Source organism: Aythya fuligula, chromosome 7 (genome assembly GCF_009819795.1).
Source record: "Aythya fuligula isolate bAytFul2 chromosome 7, bAytFul2.pri, whole genome shotgun sequence".
Classification (NCBI taxonomy): domain Eukaryota; kingdom Metazoa; phylum Chordata; class Aves; order Anseriformes; family Anatidae; genus Aythya; species Aythya fuligula.
Window position 1 is genome coordinate 3,067,186 of NC_045565.1, and position 26,772 is coordinate 3,093,957.

The 26,772-nt window shown below is 43.7% G+C and overlaps 1 protein-coding gene across 1 annotated transcript in view; it reads right to left on the reverse strand.

Annotated features, from left to right (window-relative positions):
- Window positions 1-9,316, reverse strand: part of JMJD1C (jumonji domain containing 1C) — a 153,602-nt gene extending 144,286 nt beyond the window's left edge. Inside the window, exon 1 of the mRNA XM_032190740.1 lies at window positions 9,164-9,316. Within this exon, the coding sequence (XP_032046631.1) occupies window positions 9,164-9,316 (153 nt within the window). The remainder of the gene's footprint in view (window positions 1-9,163) is intronic.
- Between the last annotated feature and the right edge of the window lie 17,456 nt (window positions 9,317-26,772).

Sequence of the window (26,772 nt, forward strand, 5' to 3'; positions counted from 1 at the left end):
CAGCTGAAGGCACGCTTCTTTAAGCGGACTTCTCTTCTGGAAGGGAAGGAAAAACACAGAAAGAGGACCAACGGCAGTGAAAGCTCCTGAACTCGTGAGTTCAAGGTGCCTGGAAATCGGTAGGCTGCCGTGACATAAAACACACCTCAGGAAACAGCCACGAGACACCGTCCTTTTCCCTCAGCCAACAAACCTAAGGGCTCTCTGGAGATACCGACAACATCCAAATGAAAGGCACCGACTGCAGAGCTCCGTCGTGTTCCCATACAAACTGCTGTTACTTGGCTTTTAATCGCTCAGTATTTCATCGGAAAAGTAACATATGGGCAAACTTCAGGCTTAACTTATATTCTGTATACCACATTGGGAACCAGTTGGTGAGCTGTGATCGACACTGCCATGTTATCCAAATGCGAGCCACACTCAAAAGCATCTGAAGGGTAAAACATTTAAAAAAACCAACTTAGATAACAGAAAATCCAATGCCAAAAGCATTTGACAAAGGAAAAATATGAGGCAAAAGGTACACACACACACACACCCCTCACTTAACCCGGACAGGACGTTATTAAAGAGCTCCCAAAAATTAAGAAGCATCAGTAAGCAGTTTTTCCAACTGCCAACTGAAAGCCAAGTCTTTCCACGTTAAAACACAAAAATCTTCACCGTGTTTGATGAAAGTACTACATTCAGTTTAAAAAGAAGCCATCTGATGGAATTAGAAAGTAAGTTACTCAATGAATAATTCAACGTGGAGCCAGATTTTCCATGTTATATTTTATCGAGTTTGGGGCCTGACTGTCACCAAGTTGAAATTTTGTAAAAATCTACAGGCAACAAAAGGAACAGATTAATACAGGCAAAAATCTTCTAAAGGAAAAATACAGTCCAAAGCAGCAAAGTACTTGAACCATTTTCTATTTATACAAAGATATTGAAGCTTCTTGCAATGAGCCAAAATCGATTATCTTTTTTAAAAGCTTATGCAGAAGCTAAGTACCCCATTACACGGAGAAGTTACCTATCAAATTAAGAAATAGTCCTGACATTGTCTAAAAATACTCACATGTCACATCCTGACCTATATACAAATGTTAAAATATGACAGTATACAGAAGGATCAGGTATATTTAGGACAGACCACCCAGATTAATAGTTCGCAAGCCAGAAGTATTTCATTATCCTTTCCCCCCCATTTTTTTTTTAAGCTTTACAAACTGCTTAGCAGTTATTAAACAGACCACCATGGAGGTTTGACCAACACCTGGCAGACAGAAGTACAAACGAGCCCACCACAGGCAATTCGGTACCGTAATGGCCATCTCCGAGTCTCTCGGGTAAGGAATAGCAAAGGAAAGCTCCCCGTTCACATGTGCCAAGAGGGGCAGAGAAAAGCACAGCACAACGAATGAACTCATGGGCGGCGTGCAGATGGCAAACGAGGGATGACTGCTCACGTGCACCTCCCGACACAGGAACCAGATCGTGTCTGAGAGAGCTGCAAGCGATCCTGCACGCAGAGCACAGCTACAGTCGGACCCAGCTTTGCCGCAGGACACTGATCAAGTCACCCAGATTCAAGAAGGATTCCTACAAATTCAGTTAGGAAAAATACAGCAAGGGCTATAAGGCTCAGCGAGCTCTGCTGGATGAAGTCAGAGCTCTTTGTCCAGAAACTGCTCTCCCCACACCTTCACTTGTGTGCACACCTACCTACACCGATCAAGCTGCCAAGGGTGACCAGGGCTGCAGAACTGAAGCCACCTAGACCTTTGTGAAGCAGAACTATGAGACAAGAAAAGCTACAGATTATTGGTAAACTCCAGCCAAAGGGAACTCCCCTTCACAAGATTATCGATAGCAACTCGTTTAAATCATCCATTTCCTATGGTTGTGCCAACAAATTTGTCTGGTTGGTAACAGTTTGGGGGCTGTTCTGTTTATTTGGAAAGGCGGTAAGTTCACATGCCGTGTTTCAGGAAGGAAGGGAAGCCAGGAAGAGGAAGAAGCAAGGAAACATGCTGGAGGACTGGCAAAGTGAACCCCCTCTGCCAATGTTCCTCCAAAACCCAGCTTTCTGTTCTTTCCTCACCAGCCACACGGGACTACCAAGATGGGGCTTGGGCCACCGGGCAACAACTCAGCACGTGGTCTGTTTCACAGAGCAACCGCACGCCAGATTGTAGATGATCATTTCCTGGAGAGCCCTGTTCCCTTCACAAGGGAGTACAACCTGGTGAGCCAACCTCACCGCGGGTCAGCAGCACCCATCACACCTAGCAGTGCTTGTACTGCTAACTGCAGGCACTGCGACGTCTGGGAACATGCAAACATCACATCCACGTACAAATATTGCATGCAGCACTTCACTGAGGCATCAGGGGCATGGGCTTTAACATAGAGATGCTTAAGTTTCCCTCGGAGGGTTTGACTTCACATCTGTTTTTCCAAAACTTGCCTTTGCAAGCAAGTACAGCAGCAACAGACACGGAACGATCACGTTACACGTTGTTCGGAGATACATTTCCTTAATCGAGTGAAAGAAGAATTTATGCTTCCTGAGCGAACAAATCCCAATTCACCCGCAGTACCAACTCCCCGCGTGACAGCTGAGCAGGTTGGGACTCAAGGACTGGCTCCAGCAACCACAGCTCTCAGAGGTATCTCCACCAGCTTTCAAGCCCTTGGTTAGGCCACAGCTCCAGAGCCTTTTCTCCAGCTCACGCTGCTCCTGGCCTCAGCCACTTGCCGCCGGCTGATCCCACACCACCTCCCCAGCCTCGCTACCACAGCTTGGAGGGCCAGATGGTGAGCTGAAAGGAAACTGTTCAGGGTTAAAAAATTAAGCCAGCAGTGCCACCAAGAGAAATGTCTGTGGAACCACAGTCTCCAAAACTTCTAAAAAGGTTGCCATGGGAGAACCAAGCTAGAGGCCTTAATGTTTACCCTACATCTGCTGTGCCCACGAAGCTCCTTACGGAGCCCGTGAATTAGCACAAAACCGCTTTCTCTCTGAGGCAACAGAGGCAACTCCCTAACCACCAGGGTAAATTCCTCCATTCCACTCAATTCTGACAAGCAGTAACAGCTGCTTAAAGAGCAAAGTTAAAAAAGAAAAACCTCAATCAATGAAAACATTCAAAAAAAAAAAGTCTAGAAAAAAAACACAGCAAAATCTCCGAGATTCTTCTGGTTCCTCCACTCTCATCCTACCTTATAACGTGAGAGTTAATGGTATATGAGAATAACACACGTCAACTAATGGCAGCAACTTCTGAGTAGGTCAACACGATGAAGGAACACGGCTTTCATTTAGCCACGAACGAAAGCATCTCCAGAAGGATTACGCACACCCACGCAGAGCAGGCCTCAGTCCCTGCCTCAAAAAGCTGGGACAGAAAGCATTCCTGCAGCAGCACTGAACGCCAGCACCCACAGCATGAAGCCCAGCAAGGAAGTCACGTTACAGCACTACGCCACGCTGTGACAGCCACCTTGTTGCCAGCTGCAGGGCACCTTCTGAAGATGGTCACCACTCACTTTCCTCCGGAGAAAGCAGAAGCAGCTTCTTCAGTCCTACTGAGAAGGAAGGTCAAGCCTGATCCCAGAAGAGCTTCAAGACCACTGGGGAAGTAAACATCTCTGCAGCTCGCCAGGAGTAAAGAAGAAAGAGCTGAGCTTATTTCTGGACACGTTTCAGAAGCACCACTTTCCCCTCCCACTACTTTCATTGCCATAAAAGCTCTGGTGTTCCCAAGCAGATTTTGAGATCTCAGCATCTGCCCAGAATGAATGGCTTTCTATGAAGTGGCTGCTCATCTCTGAGAGGCCTAACGTGACTGTGCACCGGCCTGTCAAGACTCCTCCAAAACTTCACGTGAACTGCTGGAATGAGAAAAAATGATGGAATGTGAATATGGAATGACAAACTACCTGCATGCGTGGTACATCCAAGGCAAGAGTGAATGCTTTCTAGATGGCCAACTACCTGATAAATCTCTATGAATGTCTTCTGAAAGATTTAAGTAGACGATCAAACCTTTCCCTTTCCACATCTCACTCTCTCACTCACTGCTGAACTACTGATTACTTTGAAACTATGTAGCAAATTAATAATCAAGCTGATTAATTAATCTGCCCCCGAGACTGGGACACCTCAATTCTGTTTGCAATCTTGATATTTACAAAAACCTTCCTTAAAATCCATCAGCCTATTTATTTGTTGATCTACAGGCTCAAACTTCAATTAGCACAAAAGCGAAGAGGAAGAGAAGCAGGGCACAAAGCTCTGAATCCTTGCAGTCGGTAACAGGAACGCTCCCAGGTTTGATCTTTGTGTGAAATTACGAGGAAACTGAACACCAACTGGACTAACTCTGGAAGACAGATGAGGTGACATTCACAGACACAGGATGACAAACTCAATCTCATTAGAAACAGAAAGGAAAAAGGAAGTTTTCTTTACTGCTGAGCCAAGAAGAGATCGCCCAGCTGATATGCACCGTAACTTACAAGACCCTGCTTGGCTTCAGCACTGATTCAGAACAGTAGAAACAACTGGTAATTGTCTAAATCCACATGGCTTTTTCTCCAACTCGTTTCAAACCAAATTCAGAACTAACACAAAATGCATCCTGCAACAATATCCCCGGTCTGGATGCAGAGGTGGCAGCGACACGATGAACCGTGGCAGGTTTTTAACATCATCTCCCCGAGCTGGAGTAAATAACGTGACAGGCTTCTCACCCACAACGTGCTCTTCATCTTTAACCCAGATGCTAGTACAGAAATATGTCGTGCTTTTAAATTCCACTAACCACCAACAAGCTATACACAACTACTTGAAAGCACATTGCTTTATTTACTTTATACAATAGTTTTATTGAAGATTTTTCTGCAGCCTTCAGATTATTACAAGGTTAACAAGTAAAAGCTGCTAAGCATGTAATACTAAAATAAGGAATGAAAAAAAAAATGTTCAATTTTAAACAGAATAGCTTAAATGCATTAAAAAAATATACTGTTTCACTCTAAATACTAGCTTAGTGGAAGGAAAACAGGAGAACATACAAACACCATGCTAAAAATGGCAGAAAACATAACACACAAGTGCAATTCCGTGCCTATGACAAAGCCATGCTGCATTCATGAAGTTTCAGATTGAACTCCGGGCCATTTAAAAAAAAAAAAAATGGAGAAGAACATCTCCATGCACAGGGAAAACAAATTTAACTTCATCTTTTCATGAGAAACTCTCAGCATATGGAATACTTCTCAAAAATAACTCCTTTTAATTCAGAACTGATAAGTTTCCATTACGGGTTGTGAACTTGTGTTGTCCTGATGTGAGGGCAAGCCAGTCACACGACGCACAGCCCGCCACTATCCCCTTCCAATGGCTTCAGTAGGCAACTGGATTTTGAACAATTCCTTCTTAGCAAATTGCCAAAGACGAGATACCAAGAAAACATGGCTTATCCAAATTGTTAATGTATTTTGCCCCACTGTAGCTTATCAATTTTAATGTAAATGAAAGTGAAGCAATGGCTTCAAGCCCTGAATATCAGGGTTTTATGAAGGACGTACATACAAGATGTCTGACACAATGGGGATGATGACTTCTTGCCATAATGCAACGTTAAATGTTACCTCAGCTTATCACGAGGCTCCCAAAGTATTTAATTCTTTATTTTATCTTCCATTGTGTTGATGTCATGGCAGCAAAACTCACACATTAGGAGAAGCAAAGGCAATTAGAGATCACAACAACATAACTAATTCTTGTTAAGGGTTGCACGCCAGGTTTGCAAACCTGTGTCCATTCTCTCACACAGAGAAGCCATGGAGATGGATATACGACTAGATTCTATATATGACTGCAAACCTTGAAAATTCAAACTCTGAACTAGTTCCAGTAAGCAAAATAATTAAACTTACTTAAATTAAAAAAAATATAAACGTATTTTATGCACAACACAGGAAAACACATGCACCATGTTCATGTCAGACCCCAGCAGTAGTGATTAACTAGGCATTTTGTAACCTGTGCCCCAGAAAGCCATTCTTACAGGATAGCAAGGAGCAGGGAGATCAAATGGCATCAACTCCACCTCTTTCCTCCTGGCTATTTCTTTATTTGTGCAGATTTATCACTGCCATCATAGCCGTATAGAGACTTTTCCAGGCAGTTAGCAGGAAGGAGAAATAAAGTTCCCAGCTACCTCTAATAACACCCACTGCTATTTGCAAACAGCAAAGTAGCTATGAAATCTCTCAATAATAATTGTGAAATATAGATAGATGGGTACACATAAATATGAGACTTCTCCCACCACGACCACCCCTCTTTAGTTTTAATAAATGCTCTCCATGCAACAGGAATGAAAGATCAGGTGGTCTACAACTTGCTCAGGATCAAGTTGAGATTCAGACCATGGAAATTATCAAGAAAACTCCTGGATTAAATTGCATCCATTGCACACGTACAGCAGGTGTTTTATCCATCTGTAAACACTACAGGATGACTAATGAAGAGGCCCGGGTCCCAGACCCTGGCACAAAGGGTCTAAGCATTCAAGAACAGCAGCAGTCATCTTCCAAAGACCAACAGTACTCCCAACCAGTGCTACTTGTTCTCACTGTATTCCCCACTAGTGGTACCTTAATAGGAAAAGTGCTAAGTGCACATTTCAATAAAATAACGAGAGAAAAGACACTTTGGTATTTTCTTCCCCCCTCCCCTCTTTTTTTTTTTTTTTTTTTTTAATGCTAAAGAGTACGTACCAACTATGCTGCAATCACAAGCTGCATGAGGAAGCAGTTACTTAGCATACTTTCAGGGAGCTGGAGACAACTCTTCAGAAGAAGACACTGGGTAATGGACAATTCTTCTTAGTTTTACTACCAGGACAGTAATTTCAACTCGGAAAATATTCAGGAATTTATTTATAAAACTACAGCCACGAAACTAAGTACCACAACTGGAGTCTCCATTTGCCTGCTCACCAGCCGAGGAGACAGCCCAGCACTCAGGGCTGCAGCTCCTGATGTAAGGGGTTGTTCTGCTTACAGCCCATCTAACAAAGCTTGGTTTCTGATGGCTTTGCTCCTACAAAGCCCTGTGGCCACTTCACATTAATTACGTCAGTTGCCTCCATGCGTTCCTAAATCCTCCACTTGAACAAACTCTCCGTTTGCCCATAAATTCCTTTCCAAGCACTCACGCCTACCCTCACGGCTTTGTTAACCCAGCTCTTTCTCGTGCCCTTCAGCCCACCTCCACCTAGCAGCAGCTCCGTCCCCCGCGGCCCACCTACCTGGGCACAGCGCTGAGCGCAGGGCAGCATATGCCGGAGCTGTTTGAAGCTGTGCACATGCTGCCAGCCCAGCTGGAAGCCACCTTCGCTTCCAGGAGCAGCGCACGCAATGCCGTGACCTCCTTCCCTGTTTTTTTTTTGGTGGAAAAGGGCACTCGCTTCTCAGATGTCAGCTTTCACAGGCTGGGGTGAAGGTGATCTTTTTATCAGACCACTCCATGCTCTTTAATTGGTTGAAACCAACAGAGGGGTTCACACTTACTAAGAATGAAAAGCCACCGAGATGGTGTAAATGATGCTTCCTTTTGAAGCCAGGACTAAAAAAGGTAACTCAGCTCTAGTTGCTTTGCAGCCATCTCGAAAATGCCCACTGATACCTTCCTCCTCCTCCCTTCCTGCAGAGGAGGGCATCATCTGTACTTCTGCAAAGGCCACCCAGCTCAGAGGGACCAGGAATACGCAAAATTGATAAAAAAAAAAAAAAATCAGTTTCAACATCTTTATGCTGCGCCCTGTGGGCAGCAATGGAACTGTCAAGGAGAATTACCATTTCAGCCCAGTGATGAGTAACAGAAGGGTCTGCAGCTATTCCTAGGGACAACCACCTGAAAGGAAAGCCACGAAGGCTAGGAGCGGCTGTGGTGGTACGCATGGAACCGGGCCTGGCAGAAAAACACCCCTGTTCTTCACAGCGGGCAGGGGAAGCGGGTACGGCTACCAGCAAGTATCCAACTCATGAGAGCTTCACGTTAAGCACTGCTGCAGGACAGCCCAACCACCAGAAGCTACCTGTTGTTCGCAGAAACCTTATCGCTTCTCCCTCGGTGATTTATGCCCGTTTGCGCCTTGGGGACAGAGAACAGCTGAGAGCAAAACCCAACACTGCTCTCAGTGGGAGCAGCGATCCTCCAGCAGCTCCGGACGGCCTGGGACTCATTAGACCCAGTCAGCATCTCCAAAACCCTCGCAGGCTTCCGGCACCCCAAGTGGCCAGCAAGCCCCTGCAGCGTGGCGTGGCAAGGAACCCGGGCACACAAGGAGCCCAGTGCTGCACTGCACCCAGGCACTGCCCCCAGGCTCCGTGCTCGGCTCGCAGGTAGCTCGGGTCCGTCCCCAGGGCGCTGTGCCACGCGTGGGCACACCCTGAGTCATCCTGCCTGGGGAGCGTGACAGCTCTTCCTCCAGCATCCAGGGGTTGTAAGGAATGGGAATTTGAGGAGAAAAACCCCTCGGAAAGCAAAGTTGGGAGGAGAAGGGCAGGCTTACAGCAGGCAGCACACGTTGCCTGCTCAACGTAAGGGAGCCAAGCCCTGGGCGCCTGGCTCGAGCGCCCTTTCTCTCTTTATGGCAGCTCTGCTCGTGGAGTTTACAAATGACGGGTCTGACGTGTAAATGTTAGTACACAGCTCCCCAAACCTTACTCAGTGTTTCCATAACTGCGTGCAGCTCGTGGGGAAGACTCTCCCGCAGGAATAACACCCGGAGCAGGCTCTAAAAATAAGGTATTCTAGACTATTCTCACCGAGAGCCGAGGGGCGAACACACCGCATTCCACGCAGAGGGGCTACGGCTAGCGGGAAGGAAAAAAACAGCAGCACCACGTAGTAAAAAGGGAAAAAAAAATAAAAAAAATAAAAAAGCGGCGATTCAAGTGCCACACGCGCTCTGCTGCACACAAAGCTCGGTGGCGGAATGCGGGGGTTGCCGGGCTCCCCGCAGCCCGCCCGGCCCCCAGGCCCCGCGTCCCCGGGCGTGTCCCCGCGCCGCCCCGGGGGGGCCAAGTCCCGTCCCTGCCCGTCCCGTCCCGTCCCGTGCCGTCCCCCCCTGCCGCAGGCCCGGCCGCTTACCGCCAGCTCGGCGCTGCGCGAGTCCCGCTGCGACACGGCGCGGATGACCCCTGCCCGCCAGCGCCCGCTCTCCGCCGGCTCCTCGCCGCCGCCGCCGCCGCCGAGGCAGAGGAACCGCTTCCCCACCAGCTCCGGCCGCGTCTCCACCGCCATGGCCGCCGCCGCCGCCGCGCAGGCACCGCACCAGCCGCCGCGCCGCGCCGAGCCCGCTCCCCTACGGGCCGCCCATGGCGGGGGCAGAGCGGAGCGGAGCGGAGCGGAGCGGGGCTCGTTCGCCTCAGCCGCGGGCTCGGGTCCGCGCCCCTCGGCCGGGCCGGCGCCGCGGGGCCGCTCCGCCGCCGGCCGCCTGCCACAAACAGCCGCGGGGCCGGGGCCGGGGCCGGGGGCGCGCTCCCTCCTCCTCCTCCTCCCCTCGCCGCCCGCCCTCAGCGCCGCGCTGCGGCCCCGACCACTCCGCCCCCGCAGCCCACTGCCATGGCGACCGGCACCACGCGCCGTCTCCCTCCGCCAGGCAGCGCGGGGCGGGGGGCGAGCGGCCGCCGCCGCAAAGAGTCCGCGCCCGGGGCTCCCCCCCCCCCAACGCGGGGCCCTCAGCGCTCTGCCCGCCCCGGGAGCGGCCCCCTCGGCCCCGGGCCCGGCCCGCGGCTGCCTCAGGCCCCCCCGGGCCGCCCTTCCTCCATCTTCCCCGCACGGCCCCTGCTGAGGTGCCGCAGGCCCGCGCCCCTCAGCCGCAGCCCCCTCAGAGCCCCCCCAGCCCCTGTCACGGCCCCGCTGTGCCTCCCCCCGCTCCCCTCAGCGCTGTGCTGCGCAGCCCGGCATCAGGCCGTGGTAATCCCCCACTGAACGTATTTTCCTTCGCCTTATCTCCAGGCAGAGCTTTCACAAACTTCGGCCTTTCTTTGCTGGGCCGCTTGCTTTCAATAGAGCGAGTTAATCATCTCTCAGCCAGCACCGGGGAGTAAATTTGAACAGCGCACTTGTGAAAAATAAGATTAGGAGGCAAGGGCAATAAGTCAGGAGTGCCATCTTAGCACATTCCCAGATACTGCAGAGGGACAAATAACTTCTGGTACAAGTGAAGTTAATTAACAAAGCAAAAAACAATCAATTTGTCATCCAGCACATTTGTTCACAGCGTTGGAATAACTCACACAACCCTTACATAAGAGCCCATAGCTGCCTGAGATCGCCTCAGCAGCAGGGTAGGGATGCACATAGGACATCAGGTACAGATGTGTAAGGTGTGCTCCTTAGGATCTGCAGGACAAACCACATCACAGCTAGACAAAAGGAGATCTTCATCCACGTTTCAAAGTAATGCTACCAGGGACCAAAAAAATGCAGTCTTGCAGAACGTGCAAAAATTATCCTTATAGACCAGTTACTCATAAGCAGTTTAAAAAAGCAGTTACAAGGACAACTAAATAAATATTAATCATAGCCGAACTCTTTATAGTTTTATTAGATTCCCTCTTGTTTAGCCAAAGAGTAATTTGAGATTATTACAGAATTATACACTTAAGTAGATTACATTAGTGTGTAACAAACCATAAAATGTGCCCCAAAAGCTGAGTTACATGATATAATAGACAAAGATTGGAATTTATCAGATACTACTATATTATTAAATGTCTTCTATTCATTCCAAGAATTCATCTCAAAGTGATGACACCAGCATTACACCCTAGTATAGAGCAGAATTCACCACAGGCTATTGCTCTATCATTTCAGCGGGATTTCCAGGCGATAAGAACTGTAAGACCATGTTAGGTGGATGGTTAGGCATGAATTCCCGTCACCAGCTCCCAGGTGCCGAGCGAGATGGGCAGGACCCTCGCTCAGCTCCCCAGCACACCACCAAGCACGGTGCTGCCTCTGACCAGCCTGTCACACAGCCCAGGAGAAAAAGGCTCAACAGAAGGCGTCACGGCACAGGGCCAGGGCAGCCTCCATCTCCAGCCACCCCACATCTCAAGCCCTTTTTTTTTCCAAAGTCATCAGCTTTCAACAACTTTTGTTACCCGCACATGATTCAGGAATGCCAAAGTGACCATGTTCAGGTGGATCAGTGCACAAGAGACCCATTTTCTCAGCTCCTGTTCACTTACCCATTTCCTCTCAGCTTCTTCCTCCTCTCCTCACCTCTCTGCCAGGTGCTGGAAACCACAGGAGCACAAGATGTTCAGGATGCAGATCAGCCGACTCTCAGTCTCCAGCTGCAACCAAACATAAACCAGTAATGCTGTGCCTAAGCCCCAAAGATGCACAGAGACTAGCTTTTGGACAGCCAGTGCTCTATCACGCTGCAGTGGGATTTCTTTCTTCCTCAGAAGCTTTGCAGGCATCAAACCAATATATCAATCCCCCTTTCAAAGCAACACCTCCTCTATTTCCTTGCTTAGTATTATGCAATACTTGACCTGAAGATCCAAAACACCATAATCTGCAGGATTGAAAGGATTAAGGACAGTTTGAATTGATGCATCCTCTGAAGAAAATAGCATAAGGAAGCCTCCTCTCAAATTACTCTAAAAAGGCCAGAAAAATCATCATCCTTTTAGCTTAGCAGCAGCACTCAGAGCCAGGCACTTGCAGGCAACACCAAAACACAGCTGACATTTTCAGGTTTGGAGAATAGCAGGCAAAATCAAAGCAAAATGTCTAAACCCATAAATTAGGAGGAATCCTGACAAGCTCTCCCACTACCACACCTTACTGCTTCTGCAGCTTCTCACTACAAAACAGAAACTAGTTGGTAAACTCTCCTACTTCCCCAGGTCTCCACAGCTCTGGGGATCTTGGGCCACACGCCAGGTCCATGAGCCTGAGAGGCCCAGCTGTGCCCCTGTAAGCACACCCCAGATCACATTGACATTGGCTCTTGCCATTTCTGTGCAATCCCCACCCCACCTCAGGCCACCAGAACAACCCCCCCTCAGCTCACCTCCCACCCTAGCCCTTTGTAATTGAGGTGTCTGAGGCTGGACGCCAGGGTAGGGGGCTTTTCTCAGGGAGCCTACCACAGGGAAACTCTTCTGTTGTACTTGTACACAGTCCTGGTGCAGCTTTAATGCAGCAACTGATTGCTTTAGGTACCAAGATCTACAGGCAAAGCAAAAAAAAAAAGTTCAGCCATCACAACAAAAGAAAAATCACAGTGATGCTAGGGATGCCTTGCTGGGTCAATCCTTTCTCGCTCAAGTCACATCTGCCCAGCATTAAGCACCTGAGCCAGTCAACTTTGCCCTGCCACAAAGAGACGGGAATAGGAAGGTGGGGGAAACCAGACTGTTTTCTATCCCTTCAAGCAACAAGAAAAGCTATTTCCATGATTTCAGAATCACAGCATCTTCCATCTTTTGCTGTAATTGGAAAGATATTGATGGTGCTGTTTCTATCTTCAGCAAATGGCTTCTATAGCTATTTACCCTACTTCAGCTGGACATTTAATCACCTGAAAAGGCTATCATGCATGTAATGTTATTAACAGTATCCTTTAAGTGGCACAGATTGCTAAATTACTTATTTATACCAAAATATTTTCAGTCCCACTTCCCTGAAACTATACACATAGGTCAGTTGCAAAATTAAGATCTTTATGAGGAGCTATTTCTAACTTTGAAGTTGAAGCATAGCACAGCCTGCGTTGGCAGTAATTGCACCTTCTGCATACGGATAAATACTACATTTAAAAATGGTTATTTCCACTTTGCAGTAAGGAAAGTTCAGCGAGGAAGGGAAAATGACTTGTCACAGTCACAACTCCTAAGCAGAACAAATGTTAGCTATACCTGAATTCAGCTATACTTGAAATTCTGTACTCTCTACTTTTAGATCTATTTTACCTTTCCTTGGAAGATAGTAAATGTCAGGTTCCTCTGAATCTGTAATTTATCAGAAACTTACCAGGTCACATTTATTGTTTCCAAAGGTTCACCACCAGGAAAACAGGAAATTAAGAATCTATACTTAGTAGCAACTTGTATTATCTGGTTTTAAAAAGTTTCCTAGCTTAAATAAAACTGTAGTCAAGATAAAAAAAAAAAAAAAAAAAAAAAAAAAGTATTCCTCAAACACCAGTCATTTCCCCTAGAAAACTAAACCTAACTTCTGGCTTATACCTATATTATTTTTATGTTCTACATAGTGTCCAAGGGCTTTTCTGAATGCATCCTACTGAAAATGCCTTCCTCGAACATGTAACAGAGTGGTGAGACAATCCTTGAGGACTTAATGGGACACAGGCTCAGTAAAAAAACATTATTTAAATGCACCGATTTAATGCATGTACAGAGAATAATGCAGAAAGTGCAGAGGTGTGTTCCCGTAAGACACGAGTCCCAGGGGATGACATCCCCAACTCTGCCCCTAACACCCCGTGCAGTGATTCACCATGACTTACCTGGCTGACTGTCCACAGCTGCATTCAGGGCTGCTGGTTGACCACTCCTGATCTCTTCCTGTCTCTTGACCTTCTTACTCATAAAATTGATGCAAATTTACTGCCGTATTTACACGACAGGTAACTACAGCACACACACACACACCCCATGCCTGGTATTACCTGCAGGACTTCCTCAACATCACCCTAGCTGTTGCCACAACACACAAAGAAAGAAGATTTCAGCTTATTGCTTTTGCAAATCACTCCAACCACAAGCGTACGAGAAAACACTGCAAGTCACATGGTGCCCCTTTATCAACAATGACAACAGGAAAGTTTACAGTGAATTCGTAGTCTAGATTAATACTCAATATGCTGTGACTCCAGAATTTCTTTTTGTTCAAGTTAAGGAAGCATCTCCAAAAGAGTTCTGAATAAATTAATCTAACCTTTTATACAACCCCTTCCTCAAAAATTTGAGGACATCGTAAAACATTAACCCATCCGTAACAACCCCTTTCTTCTTGTCATCCTCAAACATGTCCTATTGTTTTACAGTTGAGCCAACAAAGCAGATCTCAAGAGTACCCCCCATCTATTTTAAATACACAGTTGACCCAGCCCAACAAAGCCACAGGAGCAGTTTCTGCTGTTGCCTTGGACTTTTGCCCTAAAGCTGCAAAGCTCTGCTCACACTTTACCCACTGCTGTGGGGGCCGGCATCCTCCCTCCAGCTAGGGGACAGCACCATCTTTAGCACTTTCTGCAGTAATTATTTAATTGCAGCCTGAGGGTAGAGCATCATTAGACCAACATAAAACTTTAGTAAGAAGCAGTCTTTTGCTCCCAATACAACCAATAGAGACAAAAAACAGGGCGGGAAGAATAGAGATAACAAAGTTGTCAGTCTGCACTTTTCCCTGAATACCTACAGGCTTAATTCCTAAGGTGAAACTTCCTGCTTTGGTCCCGCTTTGTCCTGAATCAGTGAGGCTGGATCATCCAACCTTTGAATTTTGAATGACCTTTTGAATTTGCTTGGAGGGAAATTTTCAGGGGTTGGAAATGTTTTCATTTGCTTCAAGACAGAGATCTAGGTACTACTGTTTCGTAGCTGGCTTAATGTATGCCAGTGGAGATGGAAGTGTTCAGAGCAAGGACAGGCTGCAGCAGTGTAAAATTTGTGTGGCTACTCTGTGGCCACCTCAGTGATGTTAGGTTTCCAGGCAAGTTTCTTTCCTACCTTTCAACGAGCTTCTGCTGCCAGCTTGAGGCTTTGGTAGTTCTTAGACACAGACTGAACTTTAGGCACAGCACAGAAGGCATTCAGGTCTGTCAGCCCCTAACAGAGCTCTCCTACAATGTTCTCCTGGGACAATGCATGCTATAATACCCAGAAGGAAGTATAAGAACAAATTATTTTTAGCTGAGGGGATCTACCTACAGAAGTCCAGAAGAGTTGCAGCATATTCAGAGCCTGAGCAGCTTCAGCAATAGCAATGCACCAACATTCCTTCTGAAAAGGCCTTCCTTTCACCCAGCTGCCCCCAGGCACAATGCTCATTTCTTCTGTTGATTGCTCACACACCAAACCTGAAACCAATCACACTTAAAAATGAATAGATTGACTTCTCAGAAACCTTTAACTTAAGGAGAGTTTCTGCCTACGCAAACCTGAGCTGTTTAAGAACTATGAAGTGTTTCACTGCTAGTAATAGTGGATTAGGTAGCAGTATAGCTAGTTATGTGGAAATACTATTTTTCCTCACCAACTCCGCGTTATCTAGAATGTATTTTTTATTTTTAAATAATACTAAACTTTTTTTATTATTATTTCTGTATTTTTACAATGAGTAGATTTCTAATGTTAGCAGATGGACAACAATAAAAATACATGAAGACAAGTATTATTTCTACATGGTAAGCTGTCATATCGGTTTTAAGATATATCAGTGACTCAAACAATATTGGAGAACTGAATTCTACGATGAGTGAAAGATGTTTATGTACATCACTTTATAAGTAGATACTATAGTTGCCACTAAAATAACTGTGCAGGTACTCTTTGAATTAATTAGGAGGTGGATCAGGTCTCTTCTCCTTGCTAGAGATCACTGGTATGTGGTGTTAGACCCTGACTAATAAAGGCAATGTAGGAATGTAAGTAACTATAACCTTCTATTCCAACTGCTTGAATTTGTAAGGTCTTAAGAGCACTTTCAATATCTCTAACATAAGGGGACAAAGCTTTATAACCTGATTAGCAGTCTATGTAAATCGCTGAATGTTTGTCCTAAAACTTCTCATGCACACTAAAAAAAGAAGTCATTAGTAAGGATTGTACTGTTGTTCTCATACAAGTAACTCCCTGTCTACTGATTTTTCTTCTGGTTCATACACATATTTCTGGGGGGTTGATACTTGGAAGAAGGCCCTTTTGCTCACAGCTGCTTTAGGTTGAAATTGTTCTGCTGTTGTTATTACCCTGGTAAAACTAAAGCAGGTAACAGTTATAGCAAGGAAATGGCTTTGTATACTACTACACAATAAAAAGCTCATGAGAAGTTTGTGGGGCTGGCAAAGGTCTAAATCTGAGATGAAAAATAGCTGAGTTTAGCTATTGGTTATTATGTACTAACTAGGGAAAATTACCTGAACTTACTACTTATGGCTACTTTCTCTGGTGGGGGGGGGGGGAAGAGAGGGAACAAAAATAGCTGGGTCTTTCTGAAATCAAGGTAGAAAGAGAAGTTAATAGGAAACCATTTAAAAAAAAAAAAAAAGATTTCCTTTAACACCTTTTTTTTTTTTTTTTTTTTAGGCTCTGTCCTATCACTCCTCCTCAACTTCTTTGTTCTGTTTGTTTTTAGCATCATTCTCTTACTACTTTGTTATACAAATCCATTTGCATTTTCTTAACGTAAGTGTAGTGCTGTTGATATATCATAATCTATGTGTCATTACAAGAGGATTGGTTGATATCAGGTTTGTCCAAGCCAGTAACTATCACATCGGGTAACTACCCTTTTAACAAACCCCTCTGACTGCTTTTTTTCCAACATGAGATGATGCTTCTTCTTTCTTCCTGCCAGCAAACTGGCTCTAAATTGCATTAAAATTGATACAAGGGTTTCTTTCTTATATTCCAACTACCTGTCTTGTTAAATTTCTGTGTCAGAAAAGGCAACAAATTAGGGCTATGTTCTAGAGTTCAGTAATAGCCATTATTTAACAATGCTTACCTCTTTGACAAGGATACTCTTAATATTTCATAGTGTACAGGATGCAGCCAAATTGATGTTACTGATTCCATGCTGATTAAGCAACAGGGTTTCCTTATTTTTTTCCCCCTGGTACTGTTATCCAAATTAAAACCATCACAAATTTTCTACGGAGCCAGTAACTCCTTCAATTCATTTGCTGTTATTAGGAGTGTTCCAGGGTCTGTCTGTCACATTTGTTCAGGCTATACTTAAAACCAGCCCTGGAAAGGGAATTGATTTAAGGCTGTCCTTACTGCAAGAAGAGTAATGGAACATTACTTCTTCTAATGACAGCCTGAAAAGGTGCAGACCTACATGAGCTGAGAGATGAGAAAGGACTTGCCTGTCGTCTTGGACTAAAGAGCAGAAGATTGTGTTTGTTGCAGTGTCGTTTAATTGAATAAAGAGATTGCCTCGGGGTTACAGACTAGATGATACTGGAAAGGACCTCTGGAGACCGTCTAGTCTGCCCCCCCTGCTCAGAGCAGGATCACCCACAGCAGAGGTTGCTCAGAAACTTGTCCAGTCAGGCTTTGAATGTCTCCAAGACTGGAGACTTCACAGCCTCTCTGGGCAACCTGTTCCAGTGTTCAACTGCTCACACAGTGGGACTTGTCTTATGTTGAGATGGGTTTTCCTGTATTTCAGTTTCAGCAACTACTGCTATTTATATAAACATCTTCAGGTCCACATTATACAGTCATTGATACTGTGGTGTTGGAGACACCCACTGCTCTGTCCACATCACCGCCCTGAGTTACATGTATATTCCATGTCTTCCCAGCCCAGAAATGCTACCTGCTTGCTACACCTATCCTTGCTGCCACTCTGCTAGTCTCTTATGCTTCCTTAGTCCTAGTGACTCTCTAGACTAGAATTAGTCTGTTTTCATGGTCTGGTTGGTCAAAGTTCAGCCAGCAAATATCTCTTCAGCAAACTAGCTCTGTGGATGCAGGAATAAAACAGGCAGTTATTTCTCTCCCTCAGGTAAGCCCTAACTGTAAAGGTCAACAACTTATAAAAGCATCTGATATGTTGCTGAAGCATCAACTGACAGTAAACATGACTGAATTGGGAAAAACCTTGTTGGATAGAAGGATTAGTGGAGAAAGAATTTACTCAGACCTCAGCAGTTGCAGGTATCTGCCTTGCTGTTTTACTCCCACAGTAAATGATGTGGGATCACATTCTTTGTATTTTTTTTTTTTTTCCTGTTGCGTGTGACTTCTGGACCTGAAATTTCTACTCGCTTTCAGAAATGGGTCTACTCAAATTTCTATCTATACAAGCACTTATCTGGTTCCGTCCTGTGATATCTTATAGAATGCCAAGCAGGAATCCAAAGGAACATTCTGCTTTAGGGTGTGTAGATTGTAGTAGTCAAAAATTTTCTCAATACAATGTCTGCTGAAGAAACTTTAGCAAGGTGTGTGCAGGTGGCTGCGTGCAGGGCACAACCATGTGCAGGAGACCTCCCTCCCTTCAGTCTTCAGTGAGTGAACTGAAGGTGGGTTTGCTGCCAGTATCAAGCCCTAAATCTCAGAACCTGACTCCACCCTGAGGTCTGGAGTATTGTACTACTGATTCACCTCGACAACTTCTATATTTAGAATCTGATCATGCTTCAGCAGTAATAGGCCAAAACCAAGTAAGCCCTACTATTAAAAATAGCTGAAGGGAGGGAGGGGGAAAAAGGAAGAATAGCAAGTGGAAAAATCAATCTTGTGTCCTGGTTTGTCTCATTTTTTTTTCTTCCTTCTTCCTCTTAATCACAATGCAATTTCCACAAAACTTTGCTCTGGTATTATTGAGTTGTAGCAGTAATTAATGGGAACATTCTTCCGTATGACCACATCTAAAGAGGGCTCCAAATTATGAAACGTTGGGTTGTGATCTTAACTGCAATGAGAGAACACTTCCCTGGCACAAGCTGGCCTGTATAGAAAAGCTCTATATGCAACTTGGACTTCAGGAAATGCTTAGAAGTCAGTTCTGCTGGCATTGTAATTCCAGTGAAGCTATTTACCTGAACCAGAACTTACATGACTGAACTGAGCCTGGCTTGAGATGATTCAGAAAGGTAAAGGTCTGAGGAAGGTGGTGAGCCAGCTGGTGTGGCTACCCTGATGTCCTGGATTGGGAAGTGATATCCCTTTGTAGGACGAGGCCTCAAACAGCTCTTATTAAATCTGTAATTTGAGACTCCCTAATGCAATGCAAAACCACTGCCTTTTTTTCTTCTGAAATTACTGACAACAGAAGGACAAAATACAAGTTCAAGGAAATGGTTATAACAAAGCACCTTGTGTAGGCCTCAGAGCCTCATGCCATTTCCCATTTTCTCATGTTTTATTCTGCTTTGAACCCTGTGCATAAGTTATATCCCAGCAATTCAATACTGTTTCATGTTGTTTACATGAACTTCATCATAAAAAATGAGGCTGAAAGCACACACTGGTAATTCCTAGTCCAACTGAAAACTGAAGTTGTTAATACAAGAGATTTTTAGTGGTGTTTGCAGTTGCAGCGCAACTCATCTGCAGGGAAATAAAGTAAAATATTAGCATCTTTTGATTTTTGTGAAAAGCAGCAGAACTTGTTCAGTGACACAGCTCATGGAGCTTGGTACTTGTTTTTTATCTGAGAACCAAGTGGGTCAACCACTTAATCAAATTCAATGGCCACTCAGAGCCATAGAGGTGATTTCATGTTTCTTCATTCAGCTCATCAACACACTTGATTGTTGGACATCAATCGTTTGTGCAGACAGTGCTCCTAAATACTTCAGAGATCAGCTGATGAGGTTCCTGATTTTTGGGTTGCACTCTGAGATGTGTAATTGTTTTCCTGCATGCTATTTGTCTTAATATATCTTGGTGAATTGTTCTACAGAACTGGGAGAGAGGATGGAAGAAAAAAAAAAAAAAACGTGGGAAGAACTGTATCCACACAGCAATAGGGTAAAAATGAAACCATAACAAACCAGCTTCTGATTCTCATTTTGGACTTGTGGGACTGTGACTTTTGGTGTCAGTTGTCACTAACTGGCAGTTCTTTCTAGCAGCTTCTGGGAGAAAATCGGTATACAAAAAAGGGTGAACCTCTGTGGTAAGAAGTTGTGCTTTGTCTAGACAGAGCTTCCTTGACATAATCTAGGTAATTGTTCCCTAGCCTCTTGCAGGCTACCAGCATTGAGCAGCTAAAGCAGCAGAGTATTTATGCCTGTTAAACCAGAATTTCTGCCTATTGTTTTTCCTGCCTTCATCACTTTCCACTGCTATAGTCCAGCTATGTTATACCAGGACATTAAACACTCAGCATCCAGAATGTCTAGACAGGCTGAAAGACTGTCTGTGCTCCATTTTTCACGGAGGAACTACAGTCAACTTTCCTAAGAACTAAAAGGCTATTTGGAAAGAGAAGGTGGCAAAGTTCCTAGCACAAGACACATATTCTAGCTGCCTTCTGAAGCAAGTAATACAGTCTGGTATGGATTTCCAGCAATGCATAAAATTCCTGTGTGAGCCTCCCTCTGCTCCCCAGGCAGGCTTCAAACCTTGGACAATTACTGCTAATGTCTTAAACAGCTTGCAGTTGTATTCTAAGTACACAAGATTGTACAAAAACTTGCCATGTTAGCTGGTAATGTAATATTAAAATAACAGAGAAAAGAACTAAAAGGTGGCTTCCATGCCGCTGAGGATGGTAAAGCAGAAATAAATTATTTCCATGTCAAGAATGGGACCTGTGAAAGAAAGATATATTTTCGTGTGCACGATCTGCAATGCTGCACAAGAAAACAAACAAAGTTTCTTTCCATATGGCCTCTGTTTTCTTCAGTGATAGCCTCAGTCCCTCTCCATAGAAGAAGTAAATACTTGTTCCCTGTGAGGTAGAAGTGAATGCTGACCCTCCAATTTTTGTAAACAGAAATTTGGACACAGTATAAGGGCAGATGATCCTGTTGCTGTTAACCTACCTGCACTCTGTGTGTGATTGTGGTATATATGCAAAAAAAAAAAAGCTTTGATTGCAGACTGTCATGGAGGTGAGCCCTCTAAGGAGAGAGATGACCAATGAAGCCTTGAAATGAACAGGCAAAGTACTGAGAAGCAGTACACAAGAAAGATGCCTGGATCATAAAGGAGAAAAAAAAAAAAGGAGCACCCAAAATGACAAAGTGATAAAATTGATAATATATTGTTACATCTATTAATGAGAGGTAAAAGTGGGTGGTAGAACTGTCATTCAAAGTCATATGGAATCGACAGAAATCGAGTCACTGTGTCAGTATATGGAAGTGCAGTGGGGGGAAAAAGTGAATAGAGCTAGAAATCTACCACAAAGCATTTAGGAACTAGAGGAAAAAAAAAAAAAAAACTGTTTAAAGATGCTTGCAGTTTACCTCATCGGAAAATTGAAAGGTGACTTAAGCATGCATAAATCATTGTGGAGAGATAATGGGTGCAAAAGCGCTCTTTAATCTATCACTTAGGGCATAGCAAGAACCCATAACTAGAAAAGACAGGCAAATTCCAAGTCTGAAAGCATGCTCCTAGTTTCCTCTAAGGGAAAAACAATTTACTGATAAAACACTGTGTTCTGATGCCTCAAATCAATATCCTTTGTCTGCAATAACTCTTCAGGAAAACAAAGGTGATCTGACTCAAAACATAAATAAAGGGTTTCTGCGTCTTTGAAGTCAGATGAAATGATTTGATACTCACTTCCAGTTTTAAGATTTGTAGAAAGATCTTTACCCAATTTAGGATAGAACACAGAAGAAAATCCTTGGAACAAAAGGAACTTCAGAAATGAAGAGACAGAAGCACTGCTCCATCAAAAATCAGGATACTGCGTAATGAAATGGCTTCCTTAAATGCATTTGGTGGTCAGTAGTTTTGATTAGACCTCGTTATGAAAAACAGGGCAGACATATGTCAGCTGGTTGAAGAGTAACTTTCAGTTGTACATAGGCTCACAGAGGTGTTCCGTGTGAGTAACTCTCCTAGCTAGTTTTAAAGTTGCTGCAAAAGGAAAATAATCTTTGTTCTATATTTGTGGAAGACAGGATAAAAAGTTCTGAATATTCCTTGAGTCAGCTTAACTTTCATACTAAACCTTTCCAGCAGGGTAATGACTAGTAAATACAGCCTAGAAAAGGTATGTAATCTGTTGCTTCTACAGATATCTACTCAAATGACATGGAATGATCCTGGTTGTGTTATTCATCAGATATCCTTTCTGGTTCTGGGACGCTTCCCCCCCACCTCGTTCGGGCTGATGGCCATGGGTTGGTGCACCGCTTAGCTGGAGGCTATGACTTTCTGCAAATGGATATTGTGCTGAACAAGGTTCTAAATGTTGCCAAAGAATGTATATCTCATCTTCATTTAAAGTAAAATCTATCAGCTAGTTCAAAAGGCAAACATTGTTCCTTGATAAAATGCAGCTGGTGTGCATATGAGCTTAGTCAGCAGACTATAAAATAGCATAAGCATAAGCATAGCGATCAGAAACATCAAAAGCAGAAAGTGTATTTAAAAAAAAAATTCTCCAACATATTGCTATAATTATTAAATTTGATGCATCACAAGTAACAGTGGAATATAGATGCTGAGATGATATTACCCAGACAGGAAGGAATAATGTGGCTTTGGTCTATGTCTCAGTATGCAGATTTCAAAACACAAAGAGAAGGCGGATCATCAGATACCAGGGTATGTGTATCCCATTTTTTAAAATGGGTTTGCTCTCATGAGAGGCATATATTTACTACAACATTCAGCTGCAGCTTTTGAACAAGTTGCTGTCTTTAATATCACTCTATATGGAGACAGAGGGAAAATAATTTATGCTAATCTGTTTTGCGGACAACCCTATTGAGATGTACTTGTATATAACCCTGGTGTGTGGTTACTCTTTACCTAATGAGCAATGTCTGCAGGTCTATGTGCAATGCATGTCAAAATCCTTTCTTTCTATAGCTTATCAATACTGAAGTAGGGGAGTGATAGGCATAGCAGCCTCTTGCTTTGTAAGGGTCTCTCAGGTGCTCCTGGCAATCTGGAAATGAGCTCCTCCCTGTTGCCTCTGCTCGCCCTTGCAGGGCTGCATCTCACGTGGTTTAAACTCCAAATGGAAGCAATAAGGTAGGATGGACATATGACTGCTGCCAGAAATACAAGTCTCAAATGGAACTGTTCTGAACTTTCCCCTTCCTTTTTAGATCACATTTCCCTCAAGAAAAAAAAAAAATCTAAGGGGTGCTCTTATGTTTCTGCTGGGAAACAAGGAACTGGACGTATTTAACCCATTGCAACCATCATAGCAACTGGTCTTTGAAAACTGATACAATTAATCAACAGTTGTATGATATGCCTTTTAACAGCACAGTAAATTAGTTGTGCTTAAAATAAAAAGTACACAGAGGACATCTAATATTTGTTATTTTATACTCAGACCAGATTCTACCTGAATTGCCTGATTATATTCTATTGTGCTGCACTCAAAACCGTCTCGTGTTGGAATGATGGAAGTGATTTAGCTTTTTATTGACAGGAGGGCTGTTTTGGTGGATGAAGAGTGCTAGATATACCCCTCTGCATTCTTGTGGGGTGGGAGGAGGAGAGTGGAGAATCTCTGGGTCTGTTCTTGCATTTACTAACTTCCCTCTGCTTGAAAACAATTCCCAGTAGTATGCAGTTAGGTCATCCCATAACTTCAGTTTGATGCTTTTTTTTTTTTTTTTTTTTAACTCCAACTTCTGTATTGCTTAAAATTCAATACTAGTTCAAATTGTCAGCATCCCAAAATTCAGAAAAGTGAGGGGAAAAAAAAAAAAGAGACCATAAATTTACCGATATCCTGTACCTGTTGTTGTTTGAACTTTCAGATTTTGCATTTGCAGGTATATCTGCAAATATCAGGGGAAGAACTTTACTCATGAATACTGAGGCAAGAGCTTTAAAAGGAATGTCAGATGGTGAAAGATAAAATAAAACTGAGACAACAACAGTGGTTAAACCTACCAGATTAAAAAAATATGCAGAAATGCATCTCAAATTTTTTTTACTCCATATTTAGATGTTTCTCTTTCCTCATTCGGAATATTAATAAATTTTCCATTAAATAGATTTCACATTAAAATGTATTTCTGCATATAAACTTACAGTCTCTTGGTACATTGTATATGCCTGTATTACACAAGTCCTTTAAGAGACAGCTGTGTTTGATACCAACTAGCTTTGCTATGTTCCACTGCTGTGCTGTGAGGATGTAACATATGTAAGCAAGAAGAGCCACATCCAGAATCTTTTGCAAGAGCTTCAGATGCTTTGATTTCATGAAATGCCCCCACTATTGCCCAATGGTTGCTCTTGGAGATGAAATCCCATTAAGGTAGTAGGACTACTTGGTCTGTGATCACAGCCAACCTTAGCTGTTTGTTTCATATATAGGAAAAATACATGGAGAGTTAAATATTCGAAGGTGGTACAAACCACAACCATGTTTTCATTATTAATCAGTTATGAAAAACACATCAGCCTAGAGGATTGTAAGAAAAAAAAACCATTTGTATGTCCATTTTATATTCTGTTGTTTTAACAAATGGTATAATCTGTTGCATATTCTGACTCCAAAATAACAAATTTCTCTAGTATGATTAAATGATTGTGACAAGTAGGGCTTATCTTTTTGTTTGGGCCTTGAATGAAAATTTCAAATAGTTCGGTATTTGAGACTTACTTAGAACCTGTTTATGTAAAACAATGAAGGTTATAAAAAAGAAAAAAGCACTGCAATTAACATACGTGTGGTTTGGAAGCTGCAAGGAAATGGTGTCTCTTCAGGGAGCTTATCCTCGCAGTGCAGAGACTGAACCCCATGAACTCCTTGGTCTGCAAACCAGTTTGTGTCTTCCTAAACGTTGCCCAATTCCTGTTTTCACAGCTGCAATGCCAGAAAAAAATGTTTGTTTACCTCTAAAAGAGGTGAAAGTTAAACACCATTTGTATACATACATTGTATTACACAGAAGTGGCTCAAAGAAATTGAGGGCAGCTGACCTTTACCAGTGATTTTTCCAAACACTGTTATAACTATTTAAAGCGACTTCTAGCTATATTAAGTGGCTTTTGTGGGGGACTTAAAAATATCCTATAATGAGATAGCTGTAAGTCTTTTGCTTACATAAAAATAGACATATGGGTAAGAAATCCCAGGTTTGAACGAGTACATGGCATGGTTTTAATTTGCTTTACCACTCCCTGTGTTTCTGCAGTGCAGGAGCATGGATTATCATTCTGTACAAAGTGGAAAACGAGGAAGTCCATGTGGTATCCTCATGCTTGTCTGCTGGGGGCCAGGCAAACATCACCAAGTTTGTTGCACTGAGTTAAGTCTCAAAATGTTCTATGAAATGAAGCATAATCTTCTCAGCAAAATAAATTACTCTTAGGAGCCATCTGCCCTTACCTTTTTCTTTTTTTTTATTAAAAAAAAAAGCCTCTTTAAATGTAAATTTAGCTTTCCACCAGAGACAGTATTGCCATGGCAACAAACACAAGAAAAATAAATGTCTTCATACAAGAAAAGAATGGTTTTCTCTTAACCATACTTCATACAAAATAAAATATGCAGCTATGGAATTAATGTATACACTTATCTTGGACAGTAGAAAAGAGTATCATTCTCTTCCTAGAAAGGTTCTCTGAGATATTATCAAACATAATTGCCTGGAGTAAAGAATTCTCTTATATATACTTATTTAATATGATATGAACTCAAGCTCGTGTCTTGCAGTTTGCTCTAGATGGGTTGCAATGCTACAAACTCCTGTAGAACATTACGTGGGCAGCTGGATCCACCTCTGCAGAATTGTTTACAGAACTGGAGTCTAAAATGTAATCTCTTTGAGCCAATTCATATTTTGAATCCTTTGTTCAAGTTTGTTTTGTGCGGTCTAATACCAGAAGGGCTTTTTATTCAAGGGGAATATAAATTCTGGTTCAGATTTCTGCTTTCATAGAATGCAAAATTAGGCCTGTTTCAATGATAAGATTCATGAGTGGTGTAGTCTCATTTGCCCACAACCAAACTCCTTTCTATCTTTTTCTGTATCAGGTTCCCCCTGTAAAAGATCACAGTGTAGGGAGACACCCGAGATGGCCAGTATCATTTTCAAGATCTCAACACCTGCATGGTGAGCATACATTTGTTTTTACATTCCTGTGTACTCTTTCTGATCTCAAGCTTAAAATTTCACATTTTACAACTACAGCAAATATTTTGAGGTGTTATAATTGTTGAAACGCTCTGTGTTTTTTTCCCCGCTTCTTCTTTTGATAAATCACTTTCAACCTTTTGATAAATCACTTTCGACCTTTTGACTGTGTGATTTGTGCCTGAAAGCAGCAGAGGAATGAAGATCCCTTCATTTTCTGGATTTTAGTCCTTTGAGCGGGTGAGGAATTGTGGCACTTGCCTGTGCAACAAAAACCACCTTGCACTGACCTAGCGCATCTGACCTGAAAAAGCCAATAGCTTATGAAGTGCAGGGCATTTCTTCTCACTGTATGGCATGCAAACCGTGTATTACCCCTACTTAAAGACATTTTAAAGAATTAACTCCTGTTACAGATTGCAATAGTGCCCTTGGAATGTTATTTACCATGTCAGCAAGAACGCTGGTGAGAACCACACTCTCCTGTTTCTCTACTCCAACCACTGAAGTGCTCAGGAGCACTGAAATGTTGGCATTTATCGCTTCTGCTACCACTTTGTGACATTTGTTGGAGACCGAGCAGAAAGGTTCAATCTCCCTCTCGGGGGGCGCTGCGGCGGGGCCGCCCTGAGGGGCCCGGCGGGCCGCGGGGCGCCTGCGCGGGGCCGCCGAGCTGAGCCGAGCCGAGCCGAGCCGAGCTGGGCGGGGCCGGGCCGGGCAGGGCCGGGCGGGGCCG